At 42.9% G+C, this 21,283-nt stretch overlaps 1 protein-coding gene across 5 annotated transcripts in view; it reads left to right on the forward strand.

The window, feature by feature from the left end:
• Positions 1-21,283, forward strand: part of MUSK (muscle associated receptor tyrosine kinase) — a 76,368-nt gene that overhangs the window by 43,520 nt on the left and 11,565 nt on the right. Inside the window, exons 7-14 of one of the 5 annotated variants that reach the window (XM_006117991.4) lie at positions 1,571-1,730; positions 4,291-4,297; positions 8,246-8,512; positions 13,331-13,506; positions 14,174-14,197; positions 17,964-18,052; positions 18,498-18,657; positions 19,481-19,667. In XM_006117991.4, coding sequence (XP_006118053.2) covers positions 1,571-1,730; positions 4,291-4,297; positions 8,246-8,512; positions 13,331-13,506; positions 14,174-14,197; positions 17,964-18,052; positions 18,498-18,657; positions 19,481-19,667 — 1,070 coding nt within the window. Of the gene's footprint in view, positions 1-1,570; positions 1,731-4,290; positions 4,298-6,748; positions 8,513-13,330; positions 13,507-14,173; positions 14,198-17,963; positions 18,053-18,497; positions 18,658-19,480; positions 19,668-21,283 lie in introns of those variants that run through there. The other 4 variants (XM_014570937.3, XM_075931441.1, XM_075931442.1 and 1 more) reach the window with 4 other exon arrangements.

Raw genomic sequence — 21,283 nt, forward strand, 5'->3', positions numbered from 1 at the left:
TGAATCATAGAAAAGTCCCTTTCATATGTCATCATGAACTTCATATTGATTTAGCATCTATACAAAATAATCGATATTCATTAACAAATTTTTAGTTGCCTCTACACACAGAGGGTGCATCTACATTTCCCCGTTTTTCCAGAATAACGGCCATTATTCTGGTAAAACAATGCCAGTGTCCACACAGCAATTGCGTTATTTTGAAAGAAAATCGAAATAACAAAGCGCTTTTTCTGACATTGATAAACCTCATTCCATGAGGAATAACACCTCTTCCGGAAAAGCTTTTTTTGGAAGCGCGTGTGTGTGTGGACGCTCCACTGCTGCTGTCAAAATAGTTCCTCACCAGGGCCATTCTAAAGTTATTCCTCCCCAGTGCCTCCTGGGACTTTAAGTCTAGATAGTGTGTCCACATTAGGGGAGCCTGCCTCGGACTTTCCTGTAGTGTGGATGCTCTATTTCGAAATAAGCTTTTCCAGAAGATACCTTCTGGAAAAGCTTATTCCAAAAGAAGCTTGCAGTGTAGATGTACCCAAAGCGTGCACATGCGCGCGTGCACATGTGTGTGTGTGTGTGTGAGAGAGAGAAATAACTTCCATTTTAGGGAGAAAAATAGTCATTGGGACAATCAACACTATTGACATGACTGATGCCTTCAGAAGTGGCAAGAATATAGAGGGTCAGTGTGGTTCCAGCTCTTAAATAAATATGAACAGGGAGCAGAACATTTCTCTAGTCACCTGCCATCTATTTTAACCTTCAGATAACTGCAGGTTGGGACCTTTTGAGATTCCAAGGCTGAGCCCTTTAGTGAAGCTGGACCTAGGGCACCCCATTACACAGCCCCGGCTCTGGCCCTCTGGCCCTGGCTGCTAGAGCAGACACCAGAGTGGGGCCCCCCCATGCAGCTCTGGCCCTGGCTGGGGACACTGGACAGGTGCTGCCACCGCATGAGGCTTGGCTGCAGCTCTGGCCTGGCCAGGGCCACTGAAGCCAGCTGCCACACGACCCATGGCTCCAACCCTCGGGAAGACTGAAGCTACGGCCAGGACTGCAGGGGGGCTGCCCTGCTGCTCCTGGAACAAGTCACCCCTCCCACCTCGCCCTGCCTTGGAAAAGCTGAGCAACCATTGCATGACTCTGCTCAGGAGGTGGGGGGGCCTGAAATTCTTGGTGTGTTCCCGCTCAGGTCTACACTTTACAGGGAACACTGGGGCAAGGTGGCATCTTTTTTGGATGAACTTTTGTTGGTGAGAGACACAAGTGTTCAAGATTACACAGAGCCCTTTACATCTGGGCCAAAAACTTCGGTCCACTAAAAGATATCTGGCACCCCTAAATTGAAGCACCCCAAATCACCAGTCATATGAAAATCCAGGCTATCAAAACTTGCTTTGTTAAGAAGGTGCCATTTATATTCAGTCGGTTCTCTGACCATGCTGTACTTAAACTCACTGCCACTTCAGTCCACCGGATTCAGCTCTGTTGGTTCATTATTTTTAAAACTGTCTTAATAAAAGCCCCCCCCCAACCAGACCTTCACCCATTGTTCTATTCTCTAACCTTTTAGGTTTCCGCAGGCTCTATAGCAGAAACCGTGAAAGACAGAGTGATTGACTCCCGACTGCAAGCATATGTCACCAGGCCAGGCTTGTTCACTTGCATTGCCACCAACAAGCACAGCAAAACCTTTGGCACAGCAAAAGCTGCAGCAACAATCAGTGTGTCAGGTATGCTGAAGAGAAAAGGCTTTTAATAAGTAACTTGCCACCAATCATTAGCATTCTTCTTTCAGGAGGAAATAGTAGGAGAAGGAGCTTTGGAGGATGTGAAGGGCTGCACTTAATAATAATTTACAGTGGGTTAAATTTGACCACAACGTCAACCCCCTGCTGGGTTATTTCCTGATATATCATTATACTTCAAAGACTGGCCCAGCTGTCGTTTCCTGCTTACTTGCTGTTGTCTTGCAAGGTCTGTGTAAGGGTTTGTCTACACTGCCACCCTAGTTCGAACTAGGGTGGCTAATGTAGTCATTCAAACTTGCAAATGAAGCCCGGGATTTAAATATCCCAGGCTTCATTTGCATGTTCCCGGGCGCCGCCATTTTTAAATGCACAGTAGTTTGAATTACCTGCCTGCGGCTACACGCGGCATAGGCTAGATAGTTCGAATTAAAGCTCCTAATTCGAACTACCATTACTCCTCCTGCAATGAGTTTGAACTAGGGTGGCAGTGTAGACATACCCTAAGCTAGTCCATGTGGAACAAAGTCACAATATTAATATCACCAAACAGCAAAGTGAAAATAGCCTTAATGAGCCACTAGCATCTTATGTTTTATACACACTCTCTAAACTGTACCCTTGTGAGGAGACCTCCTGTGTGGTGAACTGGGAAATGTGGAGTGTAATAAAGCAGGAGGAACTACTGAACATTGGAGGATAATCTGAGGGCCCAGTTCATTCCTGCACTGGCACGATCAGGGTTTGTTTCCACTTACGCTGAGATAGACACTCTGGAGATCAATCTTCCAGGGTTTGATTTACTAGGTCTAGTAAGGACCCACTAAATCGACCACTGATGGTGCCCCTGCTGACTTTGGTGCTCCACTGAGTTGTGAGAAGGAAGGGAAGTCTTTGGGAGAGTTTCTTCTGTTGGTCTCCCACAGTGCAGTAATTCAACCTAAGAAGTGTCGACTCCAGCTATGCTATTCTCGTAAAGGATGTTGCGTATCTTAGGTCGACTTTCCCCCCAGTGTAGACTTGGCATCAGGAACCAAAAACCACAGTTTGCTGGGCCCTTCCCCTATTCAGGAGTTGCTAGGATAATGGGAAAACAAAGCAAGACTTAGAGCTGCTTGCAAGAAAACACTTCAGTCTTGATGGCAGTTACCATAAGCCCTGAATAAGGGGCTGTGTGTAGCTGTAGTGCCCACGGAACAAGCCAATCATAATTCAGGCCAGGTCTATACTAGACTCAGAAGGTCAGCTTAAGGAACACAACTCCAGCTATATAAACAACATAGCTGGTATTGACACACCATAACCCGAGCTTGGTGCCATCTTCATAGTGGGAGCAAATGTTCCTGTCAGCTTCCCTTGCTCCTCATGAGTTGACAAGTAGTGTCACCGACCAGAGGTACCCTCAGCATTTGATTTAGCTGGTCTTTACTAGACCTGCTAAATCAAATGCAAGAAAATTAATTTCCAGGATGGTAAATATAAACCTGGCCTCAATCTAGGGTTCCCTCTTGCTCCAGGAGAGAAATGATCTGTAACAGCCCCTGATTGGGAGCATATTACTTCTCTCTTTGTGTTAGCTCAGTTGTGTACACTGGCTTAGGGTGTGTCTAGACTACATGCCTCCTTCGACGGAGGCATGTAGATTAGCCAGATCGGAAGAGGGAAATGAAGCCGCGATTAAAATAATCGCGGCTTCATTTAAATTTAAATGGCTGCCCCGATCTGCCGATCAGCTGTTTGTCGGCAGATCGGGGCAGTCTGGACGCGATGCGCCGACAAAGAAGCCTTTCTTCATCGGCACAGGTAAACCTGGTTTCACGAGGCTTACCTGTGCCGATGAAGAAAGGCTTCTTTGTCGGCGCGTCGCGTCCAGACTGCCCCGATCTGCCGACAAACAGCTGATCGGCAGATCGGGGCAGCCATTTAAATTTAAATGAAGCCACGATTATTTTAATCGCGGCTTCATTTCCCTCTTCCGATCTGGCTAATCTACATGCCTCCGTCGAAGGAGGCATGTAGTCTAGACACACCCTTATTGTGGAAGATAAAGATAGAGCTCCGTTCATTCTCAATCCCCACATGTAAACTCTGCCCAACTGTGGGTGCTCTTTCCCACATGCAGTGCTGATGTCCAACACAAGCACACAGGGTAAGTCACAATTTAATCTTTATGGCATTACACTGTGTGGACACCAACTGCTGATTTTGTATGACCTACCACCCACACCTACCGCTAGAGTCAGTGCCATTGGTACTTGGATCACCATGATCCATTTCAGCCATAATCTCTCGGAAAAAAAGCCTTCCTGTTCCTAATGTACTCTCCTTCCTGTCTTCTCCAAATACATCCAGGAAAGAAGGTCTTGGCCTCCCTTTCCTTTAGAACAGAGAAATCACTGACAGAAGAGGGTGACAGAACATTTTCTAGATGAATTGTAAGTTTTTTTGTTCAAGAGAAATGGGTAAAAGGCCACTAACAAACTTTTTCCCTTTTCTTTCCTAAACCTGACCCCTGTCGTGGCTGAATCATGCGCCATTCCAATAGAATGGAGGTAAGACTGTGTTTTCTTGTCTGTTGAGGGTTTGGGCTAGGAAGGCAATGAGAAGAGACGAATTATGAACAAAGAAGAGGTTTATTATATATTACCTAAACTAAGGATAAAATGTATTGAAGCAAGAACAGCATCTTGAAGAGGTTCTCAAATGTGTAACCATATTGATGTTGCACAGATTGATACTGGGAATTGGCTTCTAAATGAATTAAAACTGTTTCTAATTGAGCCAATATACTTAATTCTGTTCTTGGTTTAACACTTGAAACTTTATTGAATTCTTTCTGTTGTAGGTACGAATTATACCAGCAGCAGAATATGGCCTCATGTATATATACTGAACAAATTATTTTTAATATAATCACTAGTCCTGCAAACTTCTATTAATAGAAGATTTAGAAAATTGTTCAGAGCAATATTAGGAATGGGCAAACACGTTTGGATAAAATAAGAAGTAACTTGGATCTCTGCCTAATGGTTTCATTCTTTTTGTAAGCATTGGCTAGCTCTGTTTTTAAAAACATTAAACACACTTCTGCATGGCCTGCTTTCAAATAGGACTGGAAGCAAAACTCCAGGATTAACGGGAAATATAAAACAAGATCTAGTAGTCCACAGAACTGTAACCCATTAAACTGGGAGCCTGCCACTGTCTTATTTAGGGTACGTTTACACTGCACACTCCTTACGGCAACATGAAGCATACATCCATTGCATGCCCCCCTCTAGCATAAATATAAACTGCAGTGTAGACAGTGGGGCATTGATTACTTGAATAAAGATACACCTGACAACTCTCTAGATGCCCAAGCAGTGCCACCTCTGTCTACATTACAATTTTAGTATCCTGCTGAGCTGATGGAGTCTTTCCCTGGCACAGGGGAAGGCTTTGGCTGGGCGGAACAGTGGGGAACGCTCTAATAATTTCCCCACTGCCGGAAAAGACTCCAGAAAGTGAAGGAGGTGTCCCTGGTAGGGGAAGGCCTTTGGAAAAGGCTCTGGTATCAGTGCCACTGCCTGAGCCTTTCCCCATTAACTGCTGCGCCTGGCCTTTCTCTGCAGTGTGGACACAGCTTGCTTTATACCGCAGTGGTGTGCAGCTACATGTATCTTACATGCTGCCACCACCAGTGGTGTACAGTGTCGGCAGCTCCTTAATGATCTTGAGCAAGACGCCCCGTCTGTAAAATGGGGATGGTAAGCTATAGTTAGGAATAACGTACGGGCCACTTGTGCTCTCACACAATTCTTTTACCATTTATTATATATCCAGCCATTAAAACATCTATCAATCTTTATCAAACCTCTGTAAGCTAATCATAAATGGAACCTGAATTGAAAGTGACTAAAATTATTGTGGTATACTCATCCAGTTGAAACCAAGGGCTACGTCTAGACTACATCCTTTTTTTGTAAAAGGGATGTAAATTAGACGTATCGCAATTGCTAATGAAGCGGGGATTTAAATCTCCCCCGCTTCATTAGCATAAAAATGGCTGCCACTTTTTTTCGGCACGGAGCTTTGCTGGAAAAAAGTGCCAGTCTAGACGCAGATCTTGCGGGGGAAAAAAGCCTTTTCTGAAAAATCCCTTATCCCTTATTTCAAAGAGGGATAAGGGATCTTTCAGAAAAGGCTTTATTTTCCGCAAGACCCGCGTCTAGACTGGCACTTTTTTCTGGCAAAGCTCCGTGTCGAATAAAAGCGGCAGCCATTTTTATGCTAATGAAGCGGGGGAGATTTAAATCCCCGCTTCATTAGCAATCGCGATACGTCTAATTTACATCCCTTTTACGAAAAAGGGATGTAGTCTAGACGTAGCCAAGGAGTATTAGAAAATAATATGGGAATCTAATTTGAGATTTCCCCTCTGATTTCCAGAATGAAAATATCATGGATATATTTGGTTGAGCCTTTTCAAATTCCTTCCTCATAGAATTGGACATTTACTCCATGAATTCGGCCCTTGTTGTCTCTTCACAATTAATCCATGAGAAGAGTTCAATTTTCAGCATTTGGGATTCCATTCTACTGGACACAGATTTTAGATGTACATCTTTCAATCTGCATCTCCACACAAATTCTTTGCAGCAACCGTTCCTTTCGGCAGTTGCAGTTCAGAATCCACATTTTGTGCTACATGAGGAGGCACCAAATGAACATATTATTGTTTCTGCTCTGTGGTTAGATGTCTGTCTGTGGCTCTTAACTTAGTTTTAAGATAACCACGCATACACATTCTTCTGAGGTCTCTGAACACAAGGGAAATGTCATACTTACACTGATTGTTGCTATCAAGCTATGCCTGTGGGCCGCCTGCCATAACAGTAGCTGGTTTCACAGCTGACCAATGGAATCCTATGTGTGCACTTACCCCTTCCAACTTTCTCTCGCTAAGGGTGTGGAGGAAGTTCCGCACCCATTAATCACAAAAACAGCAAAATAGTAACATTTTATAAGAAAATAATATGACTGTTCAAAGAAGGCAGTGACCCTGCCATGTTTCACACTCTAACAAGCATTGCTTCAGTGTACCCGCTGACACATAGTGCTGATTTGGAAATTTACCCTCCATCATATTTTCTTGGAGGGGCAACAGCATACTAGCAGAAGGCATATTCAGGCAGAGGCTGACTGATGCAAGCAGAAGTATCCTGGTCACCCCTCTGAGCATGCACAGAAAGTTGTCGTGGCAATGTTCAAATTACTGCCATCATCAGTGAGTTACCATTTTTTCAGCAAATGTTAAACAAACTCCAAAAAGGCTTGAGATTGTCCCCAAAGCCATGCAATTAAGAAATGGAGCATAGCCAGAAAATGTCATCAGATTGCTATGAAAATTGTTTCTGAAAACCATTGAAATCAGGATTGGAAAAGGTTCATCCATTTGACTTATTTATTCCCTTGTCACTACTGTTTCAGTTTTCTCAAGGGAGGAAAAATCATACTGGCAATGGGTAATTTGTGGAGGGGGGAACAAATAAAAGGAAAATATACAGACAGCTCCACTGGCTTTTCCAAATAGTTAGCATGTTGCAAACTGAACCCCACTGACCTCTGTTAAACTGACTGAAAGAGCAACAAGGACAGCTGTCGCCAAGCCTCATCTCTCTGCAGTTTGAAAGCTCTCTGGTTAAAGTCAAGGCAAAATGTGCCCAGGTGCATGCTCAGACACTCCTACTCTCTAACTGCTAGTGGCTGGATGACTCATAGGGGTGTGGATATCTTCACATGAAAACAAAACTCCACATGTTTGCATTCCTTGACAGCAATCCCAGCCTATCTGACAGCTACTCAATTAGCTCCTTTAAGTAAAGCTGATTGATACAGGCAATTCTTGAATTTATGATGTTTGGCGTACAACGAACAGCAGTTATGATGGTTCTGAACTGACACCCTGCTCTGACTTACGATATTGGTTTCGACTTTACAATGCTCAGTCCTGCAATGGAGTGGATTGCGGTTCTGAGTTACGACATTTTGACTTAAAACTCAATTTTCAGGAACTAATTGTGCCAAAAGGCCTGTAATTATAAACCTTATACATTGTCATGCTTTCTTATTACACTTACACTGAACTAGGCCAGAGCCTTCTGCTTCTAGTCCACACGGGAGACCAGAACTGCATCAGTGAGGGAAAATACGTTTTTCCAGACCTAAGAAAATATTGGAGTAGAGGGGGTTTGGTTTGAATGTTGGGCTGTGTTTGAAATTGATTGCCTATGCTGAATTACAACTGCTGTCCTAGGGCTTCCATGCACAGATGTCTCCTGCAGTGCCATACGCTCATGCTCCTGGCAGAGTGGAAATCTTGTGTGGTTCCATGTTTGGATTCCACTTGATTATTCTAATAGCATATTTGTGCTGCTGCTTTGTCACTGTCTAATTAGCCTTATGAATACTGTCTTACGTTTACTTTTATGTACCTTCCCTCCCCTCTTCTCCTGCAGCAAACTGTACAAGGGCGATACAGGCTACTGCAGCACATACAGAGGTGAGGTGTGTAGTGCTATCTTGGCGAAGGATGCTCTTGTTTTCTTCAACTCCTCCTATGCTGACCCAGAGGAGACCCAAGAGCTGCTTGTTCAAACTGCCTGGACTGAACTGAAAACGGTGAGTTCATTCTGCCACCCAGCTGCTGAGTCTCTGCTGTGTAACTACATCTTCCAGGAGTGCAATCCCTCAGGAGTTGGACCGGCTCCAAAGCCCGTGTGCAGGTAAAAAACACTCACCAGCTGGGCATATTTCAGAGAGGGTGGGTGGTGCCGGTGGTGGGGGAGGTTTGTCAGGACGAGAAGTGGGGATGGAAAGGAAGAGCAAGAAAATGTCCTTTTGAATGGTTAAATGGTGTATGGGATTTTTCTTTGCCCCAGTTTTAGCTTTGTTCATCTGCTCATGGTGATTCCGAACTGCCCCACTGCACACAGATGTCAAGTTTACTCTAACTGCAGTGAGCTCTTTGTAATAAGGAGAATGCTGGGAAGGCATCAGTATTAAAGAGCAAAAGCACTTTCAAAAATATCCTACTGGGTTTCTCTCTGACGAGCAAAAGAGGTTTAACTAATGAATGAGTTAATGCCCATAAAACGGTCTGAAAAAGAATCCTACTTACAGTACTATGTAAACGCAGTGGCTGTGTCTAGACTGGCATGATTTTCCGGAAATGCTTTTAACGGAAAAGTTTTCCGTTAAAAGCATTTTCAGAAAAGAGCGTCTAGATTGGCACGGACGGTTTTCCGCAAAAGCACTTTTTGCAGAAAAGCGTCTGTGCCAATCTAGACGCGCTTTTCCACAAAAAAAAGCCCCGATCACCATTTTCGCGATCGGAGCTTTATTGCGGAAAACAAATCTGAGTTGTCTACACTGGCCCTTTTGCGCAAAAGTTTTGTGGAAAAGGACTTTTGCCTGAACGGGAGCAGCATAGTATTTCCGCAAGAAACACCGATTTCTTATAGTAGGAAGTCAGTGCTTTTGTGGAAATTCAAGCGGCCAGTGTAGACAGCTGGCAAGATTTTCCAGAAAAGCGGCTGATTTTCCGGAAAAATTGGCCAGTCTAGACACAACCTAAATATTTTATTTGTAAGGGGCCACATCATAAGGTTGTTATTCAAAGTAAGGTCAGAGCATGGGCTGCAAGATTTGGCTATCCCAGTAAAATACACATAATATTTAATGATTTTAACTATTGTAGCAAAGTTCTGGCTGTGCTCTAGGGGTCCTGCACTCCTTAGGTGGTTATTCTAGGCCTCAGAGGCTCGCTGTGACCCTAGACGCTGCCTCTTGTGTCTTTCTAGAGGTCTGGGTTACAGCTTACTGAGTCATTTTCATCACTGGCAAAGTCAATGAATGGGGAGAGGGAGATCCCTCCATAATTCCTGGACCACCTTCTCTCAGAATCAGGTCTTTCTGTGGTGCAGGGAAGTTGGGAGGAATGTGGGTTCGCCCACTACTCTGGGATTTGGCCCAGCAACCCTAGGCAGTGGCAACTGTTCAGGTTTTTCCTATAGTCCCAAGACAGCAGCCTTTTTCAGTTGGCTACTTCCCCAAACGCTCCCTCTATTGTCTTTTCTCTGGTACCTGACTGAATCTTTCCCTTCTCTGCAAACACACTTCCTCCTCTTGGTCCATCCCTCTTCTCCTTCCCCCTTCCTTACCTGGGGGGAACCTTTCAAAGGAGCACACCAGGCTTTAATTGGCTGCAGGTGCTTGATTAACAGCTGGCCTAAAGGAACAGGCTAATTAGCCTCAGGTGTCTACCTGCCTTAATTACAGGGCAGCAGTCTCTGGGAGCTTATTCAGGGAATAGAGAACTATTTATCCAGCACCCTGTATACTTACATTCCATCAAACGGCAACAGCCAGCTTGTCTGGGTCTGTCAAACTATGTTCAGGAAAAATGTCAAATTAACATTTATCAGATCAGCAGTCACACTCCTGAAATCTTTGTTCAGCCAAATCTCTCTCTGGCAGGAATGGTAAATAGTGGCTTAAGCCACTTAAGCCAAACAGTCAAACGATCTCTAATTACCGTTACCTCTATTGTTACATAGGGAGCAGCTATCCCTGTCAATGATACATCTACCCAAAATATTCACCTCTTTCAGTGCAACTCCCTCAGCATCTCTAGAACCAAGTCATTTAGGGAAATCCCTGTATGAAATATGATAATGAAGTGTGCATTATAATTGGTGAATATATTATAGGATTCGCTAATCCACACAGCAATTGATGTAACAAGAAAGTACATACTTATAGTGATAAGTAGGTTTCAGGTTTAAAACAAACAAAGGGAAGTTTTTCTTCACGCAGCATACAGTCAACCCATGGAACTCCTTGCCAGAGGATGTTATGAAGACCAGGACTTTAGCAGGGTTCAAAAAAGAACTCAATACATTCATGGAGGTTAGGTCCATCAATACTTATTAGCCAGAATGGGTAGGAGTGGTGTCCTTACCCTCCATTTATCAGGGGCTGGAAATGGATGACAGGAGAGGGATCACTTGATGATTACCCATTCTATTCACTCCTTCTGGGGTATCTGGTATTGGCCACTGTTGGAAGACAGAATACTAGGCTAGGTGGACTTTTGGTCTGACCTGGTATGGCTGTTCTCATAGAATCATAGAATCATAGAATAATAGGACTGGAAGGGACCTCGAGAGGTCATCGAGTCCAGCCCCCCGCCCTCAAGGCAGGATCAAGCTCCGTCTACATCATCCCTGACAGATGTCTATCTAACCTGTTCTTAAATATCTCATGTTTTTATGATACACACTAACCATGTAGCAGCCCAGTCCTGCGTATGCAATACCCCTCAGCCTATTGTCAGTCTATGCAACAATATTTATATTTAAATCAGCCTCAATGAATTTGCCAGATACGGTTTTCTGAGTTGCTGTATTAAATATTACACCTACTACATTCCATTCCCCTCATCTACTAGTGGCCCTCTATGGACTGAGCTCCAAAGCCTCAAGGGAAGTTCTGTGCCTACAGCACATGAAAAATTATGGATCAAAGACTAAGCTACTGTACAACAATCTCGCTCCTGCACCAGCTGAGGCTCTGTCTTGGTGGGCCTAAGGGTTTGCAAGAGAATTCACAATTAATAGATTAGTCTGGAATGATCCATGTCAAAATCCCAGCTGTTCTTGGCCAATGGTTTCATTACCACTCTGCAGATGCACAGAGAATTAAATATGTATATATACTTGTTCCATTATTTTAATATGGATTGAGGTCAGAGATGTCATGCAACTACGCCCTCTTCCTGTTTTAAGGTATCAAAAAGCCGCACCACAATAGTCTTCTCCAGAACTGCAATACTGGTACATCTTGTGTGATCTTTGATTTCTGAAATGTAATTGTCAATGGTTCTGAGCCCTTGGCTGCATTTTATGCAGTCCTCTTGAATTGTATATATTAATTTGTCCAGTTATGCTGTCTGCTCTTTATCAACAGCCATACCACTGGCCAGACCTCACCACTTTTCAAATCTTGTCAAATTCCATTTTTAAATAAGAAATTGTGACATCAGAAATAAATCAGCCAATAATTGTATGCTTCGTAGGTGGGCATTAGCAGGCTTGCTTACATTCTGAATATATCAGAAGCACTGCACATTTATGGAAACAATAAATATGTAGCATAAATCAGGGTGAAACAGAAGGAAATGTGTGTTCTGTTCCACTTCAGTTAGATTACGATGTAGTTTCAGGACCTATCCAAAACTGCTGATACCTTTGCAAGAACAGTTGGTGATACTTAGCCACTAAAGAATGGGAATGCAATTCTGCCAATCACTGAATAGGGCATTTGAGTGTTGTAGGTACCTGTTTTCTATCTTTCAACTAAGTTTTCTCTGAAAAATTCCCAATAATTATATGCTTCGTAGCTGGGCATTAGCAGGCAAATAGGAGGCGTAACAGAGAAAATCAATGAGACCAAACCCCCCAGTGATAAGGGTGCAACTCCTGTTAACTTCAGTAAGAATCACACCCAGGTAAATGAGGACAGAATTGAAATCTTCACCTGAGATTCTCAAAGCCCAACCACCATTCTCTTTCAATGAGATGGCGGTGCCTGACTCATTTAGACTTATTGGAAAATCTCACCCTTTCTATTCTGGTCATCGTCTTTGTCATGAATATTGGCAGTTTTCATGCTTCTGTGTGTAAAGCCAACAAACCCAGGTTGTCAGCAGGTAGGACCGAACCTGCAACTTTACAGGCTAAAGCCATGAGCCTCTATTCCTGAAACAACTGAAAAGTATTAAGCATTTTTTAAAATTCAATAATTCATTTACCTATCACTTTCAAAGAATAACCTAGGATGCCAAGCATCAGAGAGTCTGCTTTTTATCTATTATTACTTATTATTCATAATATTATTAACACTTCTATTGACTTCGTGCTAGCGATCTCATCCATGTGGGAGTTGCATTGTACTAGGTGCTCTGTATAGGTCTCTGCCCTAAAGAGATTACAATGAAAAAGACAAGACATAGCAGGTGGAGGAGACAATTGAAGAGACCAGAGCAGGGAGATGAGATAAAAAAATAGGATGTGCACAATTCTCAGACAATTGGGTGCAGTAATGGCAGCTGACCACGTGTTATCAGATTGCAGTTTTCTGCATGCATAACAGCAGAAAGGTGACTTTTGAGGCAGGACAAGAGGTGAAAGAGACCCACAGACACAACGCATTGTCATTTGATGGTTGCAATAAATGTCTGGGGGAAAGCTGGTGTGAACCCATGCTATGAGTGGTACTTGGAACCGAGGGCAGCTTCACAAAAATGTAGCTTCAAGGATTTCCCTAGAGCACATTTTTATGCAATGTCTCCATTACAATTTATGGGTCAGATTCATAGCTTGTGTAAATCAGCATGGCCCCAGGGAAATCAATGGAGCCTTGCTGATTTTCCCCAGCTAAGGATCTGTTTGCATAACTTCTGTGTGTGCACCATTGTGAATGCAGTGTTTGTCAGCAAGCTATTGACCGTCTATTTCACTGTTCTTTGTAAAATAATGTAGAGAGCATTGTCTTGCGGTAAAGGATCTCTACTGCTTTAAGGAATGGCTCTCAATGGAGGAAAATGCCCAGAAAGGAATTTATAAACCAGGACTAATGCTGCTCACTCTGCCTGAATGCAATAGACTTCCCAGCCTGCACCAGGATCCCAAGGCCTGCACCAGGACTCCGTATTTTGGTAACTGCAACTGCTACTGTCCATTTGCATAGACCGTGTCCTAAATGGAGTCATGACTGGGGAGGAGGGGAAGGCCTGGAGCCAGTGAGGGAATCAGGACTAAAGTGTGAGCCAGATTATGCCCTAAGAATGTGGTGACTCCTCCTCCCCAAAGAAAGAGGGATTATGAGCCAGCACCATACCAATACTGCTCCCTGTCCTTGGACTCTTATCTGTGGTGGATTCATCAGAGTTTTGGGGGTCAGGTATCAGTCTATATAGCTGGAAGGGGCTTTGGCCACAAATTGTAGCCGTGCATCATCTTTCATTCTCCTGTAGCCTGTGTGTGAAATGTCATATTCTGTGCAGTACAGAACGAATGCCACAACCGTTGTTTGTTTATCTGGTCTGATTCCAATGTCCAACCCACCCAAAACCCAGCAGCCCTATTTTAGAACACTGGTCCCAAAAAACAAACTTGTTGCTCAAACCAATTTTGTTAATGATAGTGTTGCCACTTTGAAGGACTGGCATATGTACTGAGAAACTAGTCTTTAGCGCGCTTCTGGGAAAGAATGTTTTCCTGCAACACGCGAGAGAACTGATAGTAGCTGTGCCATTGAACCACGATTTCAGTTAGAATATCTGTTGCTTACTTCTTGTTGTTTTGTGTTTTTTTATTTTTCAGATTTTAACACAGAAAATACAACCAGTAAGTAGATTCCCTTCAGGTTTAGAACTGGAGTCCTTGAACTGGTCTAGTTGTTTAAAAACCTATGCTGCCTACTCTCATATCATCTGTGGTGGGGAAGATTTCTTCAGCCCCAAATACCTATTGGAATTAAGTTATTACCTACAAATCCCAGCTTTCATTTAAAACAAGTAGCTTTCAAACTTAGGGAAAAAATGTGATCCCCAAACTTACCAACACCAGGAGGCAAATAACAAGAGCCAATAGTTGATTCATTTTTAAATCTTGTGATTTTTTTTAAAGCCAATCTTATTATTTTGGAGGGCCTTGTCTCATGGATTTTGAACATGCGGGGAGTGATAAATTCAAAGATGTTGCATGTTTTGAATATTTGCAATATACTTTTTCATCATGATGTGTCAAGATTTTTGCAACATGAGGACTCTTTGGCTGTTCATACCTCCTGTGGAGCTTTCGATTTGATAAACTGTGACGATTTAGCCTTTGTATGGGTTGAAATGTGTGTATGCAACTCCTTGGTGTGATGCCAAAAGCTCTTCATAAAAACTGAGTTAAACTCAGTATCTTGAATGTGTAGCTTGCCCACAGATAAACTAAACAGAGCAAAGAGGAAGAAAGAATGTGGAAGGGCAAAGGAAAGGAAGGGAGAAGTGGTAGAAGTGTGCAGAGAAAAGAAATGAACCCCCAGAAGCCTAATCTCCTGTACTTTTGCTTCCACCCTTGGGAGTGCTCAAATTGGGAGGCACCCAATGCAAACAGAGGAAAAATTGGGAGGCAAACATAGGTTTTTCCGCATAATACTCTCTCTCCCTACAGCTACGGTTTGGGTTCCAGAATCAGCCATACAAATCCCTCAAGCACTTCCCTATTATAATGTGCTGTGAACAATAGCTTGATTCATTACAGCTGCTCTAAATCCTGCTGTTTTGATACAAATCTTTGCATAAGGCATACAGCTGTAGTCTTTCCCCTGCTCAGAGAGGAAGGTGTGTGTGTGTGTGTGAGGGAGAGAGAGAGAGAGGCATGTATATGTGTGTGCGTATATATGAGAGAGAGCAATTAACTTTCCCTCGTTACTTTTGGGTCAGGGTTTTAAATGCTGTGGTAGGTCAGAAGAGAGACTGTGAAAATGTGCTACTTTTCTGTGTAGTGTTGCTGGCATTTCACAAAGGACATCATCTTATTCAGCTGATTTCCCCTTCTTTCCTTGTACATTTCAGTCACATCTGCTGGCTTTTAGGACAAAAGTAGGATTTAGGTGCCTTTTTTTAATAGTATCATTGCCAATCCATACAACTATGGGAGAATGAGCTGGATTGTATTCCAATGCATACATCATCAGTGGAGTTACTATTAACTAAATTCCAAATACAAAATCTCTGTTTCTCCTTGCTTTTTCCTATGGGCTGTTAGCTGTGTAAGAGGCATCCTTGTTTCCTAGTTTCTCATCACTCTTAAAGAGAAAGCAGGGGCTACTTTTTTTTAGTAATTGGTTCCAACTCCAAAAGGTCACTAGAAAGTGTCTCTCAAACATTACATGGATATTTATTTCAGATGTGGTGAGAGTCCCAAATGGGAGGGCCTGGGTCACTTACTTTTGTCAAGAAACAGGCTAATGCTTTTGCAGCATCTGGGTACCAGATCAATAGTTAAATAAGTTTCAGATATTATTCACTGTGCCCTTGAAAAGAAAACTCCTAAAATATTTATTCTGTGCTGCTAGGATATTGTCATTGTAGGGTCTGTCAAGCGGTTTCTTTTCTCTGCCCAGTGTGTAATGTAGAGAGCCCTGCAAGAGCTGTACTGAGACTACAGAAAATAAAACTATTGCAATAATTGGGGCTTGAAATGCAAGAGATTAAGGAATACATGATCATTGATGATGCATTTGATTTACTGGGTTCTTTTGAACTTGTATTATAAATGTGCAGTTTAAATATTTATACCTGAAACCATATTCTGCATGTATCCTACAGATGAAGAATGGGTAAAACCTGCTTAGATAAAATAGGAGGCCAAATCTTTCACTCCAAACACAGACTGAATGTCAAACAAATCTTCCCTGAAGTTCAACATGTTAGTGTCACTTTTCACGCTATTCCCAAATGTCCCTTCTCTCCACTTCTGGTGTCTGACTAGGGATGGAAGAAAGGGTGCTGAAGTAGAATAAAAGAATATTAGAAATGGAAGGACCTCAAGAGATCATTGAAGATTCCCCTACCCTCACGAGAAGTCATTCTTCTGCTCTACTCTGTGCTAATTAGGCCTCAGTTGGAGTATTGTGTCCAGTTCTGGGCACCACATGTCAAAAAAAAGATGAGAAATTGGAGAGGGTCTAAAGAAGAGCAAAAAAGAATGATTAAAAGTCTAGAGAACATGAGTTACGAGGGAAGACTGAAAGAATTGGGCTTGTTTAGTTTAGAAAGGAGAAGTCTGAGAAGGGACATGATAGCTGTTTTCTGGTATCTAAAAGGGTGTCAGAAGGAGGAGGGGAAAAAATTGTTCTCCTTGGTCTCTGAGGACAGGACAAAAAGCAATGGGCTTAAATTGCAGCAAGGGAGGTTTAGGTTGGACATTAGGAAAAGCTTCCTGCCTGTCAGGGTGGTTAAACACTGGAATAAGTTGCCTAGGGAGGTTGTGGAATCTCCATCTCTGGAGATACTTAAGAGCAGGTTGGATAGACATCTATCAGGGATGGTTTACATGGTACTTAAATAGTGCAAGAGAAGTGCCTTATGGCACTTCCAACCCTCCCAGAAGCAGCTAGTTTAAAAAACCTTGCACTTCAGCCTATTCTCACAAGATTTCCTGCTCACTTTTTCTCCAGTGTGAATAAGATTTGATGGCCTACCTGAACGGTATCCATTCTTTATTATTCTCTGTATCACTGTGTGCAGATACCACCTCATGTTTAAGCACTGCATACATACACTCTGCCCCGAGGAGCTTACACTCCCATCACACAAGCACCACATGTAGGTGGGAGAAGAGGGACATGGTTTCAGAGCCTGATTCACCCCTCTGAAGGCAGAGGATAGTATGTCACCCTTCCACACCAGGGGCTTATGGGGACTTCAGTTGCTAGTCCTGAGGAGAGAAGACTGCCTGTGGAGATGCCAGTCTAAGTGGGTAGGAGGCTGATTCATAGGAGTGCCATGTCAGGGCCACTGATAGGTAGGACCTGGCTCTGGAATTCACAATAGTCCCAGTCACTCTTAGGGGGTTTGCTCTCTTATGTGTTTCGGAAAAATCTTCTTTTTGTTTCTTCGAAAACCCTCCTTCCAATCAGGTCAGCAAACCTTTTGATGTGCAGGATGGTATTTAATTGTACAGTTCTAAGAGCTGCCCTTTTAATACCAAATTTTACAGAAAACAAGGAATAATTAATTTTATATTCTGTGCAGCTTTAGTTATTATATATGCCCATGAAACAACTAGAAAGGTACTCCCAGGCTGTTGTGTGCTGCATTTGCTGCACTGTGGAGGAGGAGTGAATTGGATGGATGGAATTGCTACACTGGAATCTGAACCCACATCACAGTGGTGTAAACATGGACTAACTCAACTGAGCTCAAAAATCTATTCCAAGGTGCAAATATAGTCAACTAGCTGTCTAGCCACCTTAGTTTCCAAGAAGTTTTTTCCCCCGTCTAAATCAACAATTGAGGTCATTTACTCCTAGTTTATGAAATAGTTTTTACATTTTTATTCACTATACTTCAGCCCGTTGTCTTACTTCACTTGTTGAAATGGCTTTTCCCCACAGCAACGTGCTATAAAGGCAATGGCAGGTTCTACCAGGGCTCTATCAACATCACAACCTCAGGAATTCCTTGCCAGAAGTGGAGTGAGCAGGTGGGCATCAGTTTATTCAGATCTACAGTCCGGGTTGGATCTACAGTCTAATGCTGGGATAGCCAAAGAGTGTTACAGAAACTCAGTGGAAGTTGGGCCCCTGCTCTAGACACCTCTGAAAATCCCAGCCCAAGTATGTGATCTTGGGTATACGAATCCACGGGGCAAAGGAGGCAAAGGTGACATTGGAGGGGCCAGAAGTGTGCTAGGCATCTGCCCTCGCATCAGAGCAACCTGAAAACTAGCTTAAATAAGCCACATGCCCAATAACCCCAAATGGGAACTATGGCAGCTGCAGATCAGCGGAGCATAAAAAGTCCCCTTCCTCTGTCCCTCTATCAACAACAAGAAAGGGGTGGTGGTGGCATAGGAGCTGCTGTTTCTAAAACCATAAGGAGCTAGTGCACTCTAGGAACACTAAATGCAATTTATTCATTAACCCCAGGTACCTCATTTGCACAGAAGGACCCCTCAGGTTTTCCCAGAGCTATCAAATGCAGAGAACGCATGTCGTAATCCAGGAGGGGAAAATGAGCGTCCCTGGTGTTACACAAAGGATCATTCTATAAGCTGGGAATACTGCAATGTGCCTCTCTGTGGAGACGGTAAGGGACAGCAGCTAACCACTTCTCACGGAAGTAGCTAGTTTTAGAACATCATTAAACACTGAACCACAAAACTATTCAGGATCATCATATCCCAGTAGTCACCATGATTGCTCTGACAAGTGTGCCATTTTCTTTGGACTTCAGTGGGAACAGGATTTGGGCCCTTAATGTTTCTAAACTAACACGTCCTGATTGGCAGAGAGGAGAAGTGAAGATAGAGAAGAAGCCAAGTGACTTCTTCTCTATGGCCCTGGGTAATCCAGGTCAGAGGCACGATCAGAATTTAGGGGTTCCTGCCTCTAAGCTTGGTGCCAGGCATGCATTTGTCTTCTTCATAGATATCAAGATTTTAAATGACCATCTCAGAAATACAATTCAAACAGCGTCCAAATATGCTCAGCAAAGGCTCTTTTCACCACTTCCTCTTAGCATAGACCAGAAGCATTGTAAGACTCTAGTGATCCAAAGCTGTGATCTGACTTAGCTTCCCTTTTATGTTAGCATGGCTCTGAAAAAGCAAAACCAATACTTATATGTAGATTCAGGGTAATTTTTTGAAAAATATAATTAAACTAAAAGTTTAAATACATTTGAATCTATCAGATGTGTATTCCTTTGATGCTTAAAGTTACTGGCATGAAACAGGGGTTTCTTCCTTCTCAGTCACCCCCTCCTGTATGATCCTGTTCTGAAGTCATATGGCTGAATTTGTGACATCACAATAATTTCCATGACAGTGGGTAATGTTAGAAACGACCCCCAACAAAAAGTTCTAGAGAATTTAAGAGGGATGGAATCACTGGTTTTGTTTTCATTACAGTATCCCTAGCACCAGGCACCAAAAAACCAAGTGCAGAGACTCCCAGTCTTCCTTCGTCTTCTTTCTCCCCTACATACTCCATGACTGTCATCATTTCCATCATCTCCAGCTTTGCACTGATAGTGATCTTCATGATCATTGCTCTTGTGTGCTGCCGGAGGCGAAAACAATGGAAAAACAAAAAGAGGTAAGACCTTGAGATCTATAGATAAAGCCAGGTAGGATTTGTTCCAGCAAAGAGAGCTTTGACGAGGGGCTTAGCATGGTAATTCCAGTACTCACTACATTCAGATTCAATGGGGGAACTTTAGATGACTTCGCAGAGGTCAGGTTCTTAATTATATGGGCAGAAAAGATTGAAGTCAGAAATTTCTTCTTGACTGACAGCTTGTGTCTCTTCATTATCTGGTACCCTGGGACTCTGATCCTAAATGGAACCTCTGTGTGCTACTGCAGAACAAACAACACATTAAAAGCAGCTAATAATGCAGGCCAAAAATGTTCATGGTCTTCCATGAAACCTTGAAACCAGGGAAGATATTGGTGCTTGTCTAGTGCTTCAGCTTTCCTTCACATTTCCAGTTGAGGACAGCAGCATTTCATTCTGAATTCTCGTCACAGAAAGCCAAGGAACTGCTGACTTATATACTGTAGGTCAAAGAGAGTCACATGAACAGTAGCAAATCCCTAACTACATAGGACCTCAAGCAGGGATCACTTGACAAAGGCATCTGAAAACATGTGTATAAGATTAAGCAGGTCGGTCGCTTTCCTTCTGAACAGCAAACAACTGTGCTGGTTTTTCAGGCAAGTAACAGTTTGGAGAATGAGTTCAAGTTTAGCTTTGAATGTAAGGACCTACTGTTCCGGACAATCAAGATGTAGGTACCTTTCCTCCTTGGGGAGATTAGATGAGAAGTAATCAGAAGATATTTAGATATTGTTAAAGGAATTTAAAAGTGCAACACCAGCCCACCGGCTACAAGTAAAACAAAAACAGAAGGAGACTCTTAATGGAATTTCTTCTGTTCCCAAGCATTACCCTACAAACGCTTAATGGCGAGACATTAGTGAATATATAAGATTTTATCTGGACTTGAATGAAGTTTGAAAATAATATTTGTGGGTTTTCTCTCTCCTCAAAACCCTCACGCACTTGAAACAAATTCCTTAGCTTCAACTTTACTCTTTGTGGTTAACAGTCTGCACTGTTTGTGGAACAGGACAGAAGAGAATTTTTCCAGCCATTAGATTTATTTTATTGTCAAAAACGTAAAGGACACTGGTTTTTGAAAAATGTAAGTTTGCAGAGTGCTCGAGGGGTGAGAATATTGTTTCCAGGATATCATTACTTTTTGCTGTAGGTTCTCACCTGTTAGGTTTCCTTTTGCTATATTGCGGCCCCAAATTACTGAAGACATGGTCCCGCAAACTCTAGATCAAATGAGTAATCCTGTCTAATGTGAGTAGTTCTGTTGCAACTGTTCACAGAAGTTCAATTCCCATCCCCAATGACCTGCTGGATTGGCTGCTGACCTGGCAGACCAACATAGTCAGTCTAGATCCCTAGAAACAACAAGCACACTGTAAGCATCCCAGAAACAACGCTACAATGTCATGAGACACATGGCAGTGCACAATGGGTAAGAAGGGGGGGCAGACAGCAAAGTGCCTGGGCAGTGACATTGGACACTTGGCAGGCACATATCCCCATATGTGGAATACGGGGCTGTAAATGAGGACATTGGCATGGTGGGAGCAAAGGTGAAAAAACATAAATATAGGGCAGGCTATGGCCTGGCA

Source organism: Pelodiscus sinensis, chromosome 6, assembly GCF_049634645.1.
Source record: "Pelodiscus sinensis isolate JC-2024 chromosome 6, ASM4963464v1, whole genome shotgun sequence".
Taxonomy (NCBI): Eukaryota; Metazoa; Chordata; order Testudines; family Trionychidae; genus Pelodiscus; species Pelodiscus sinensis.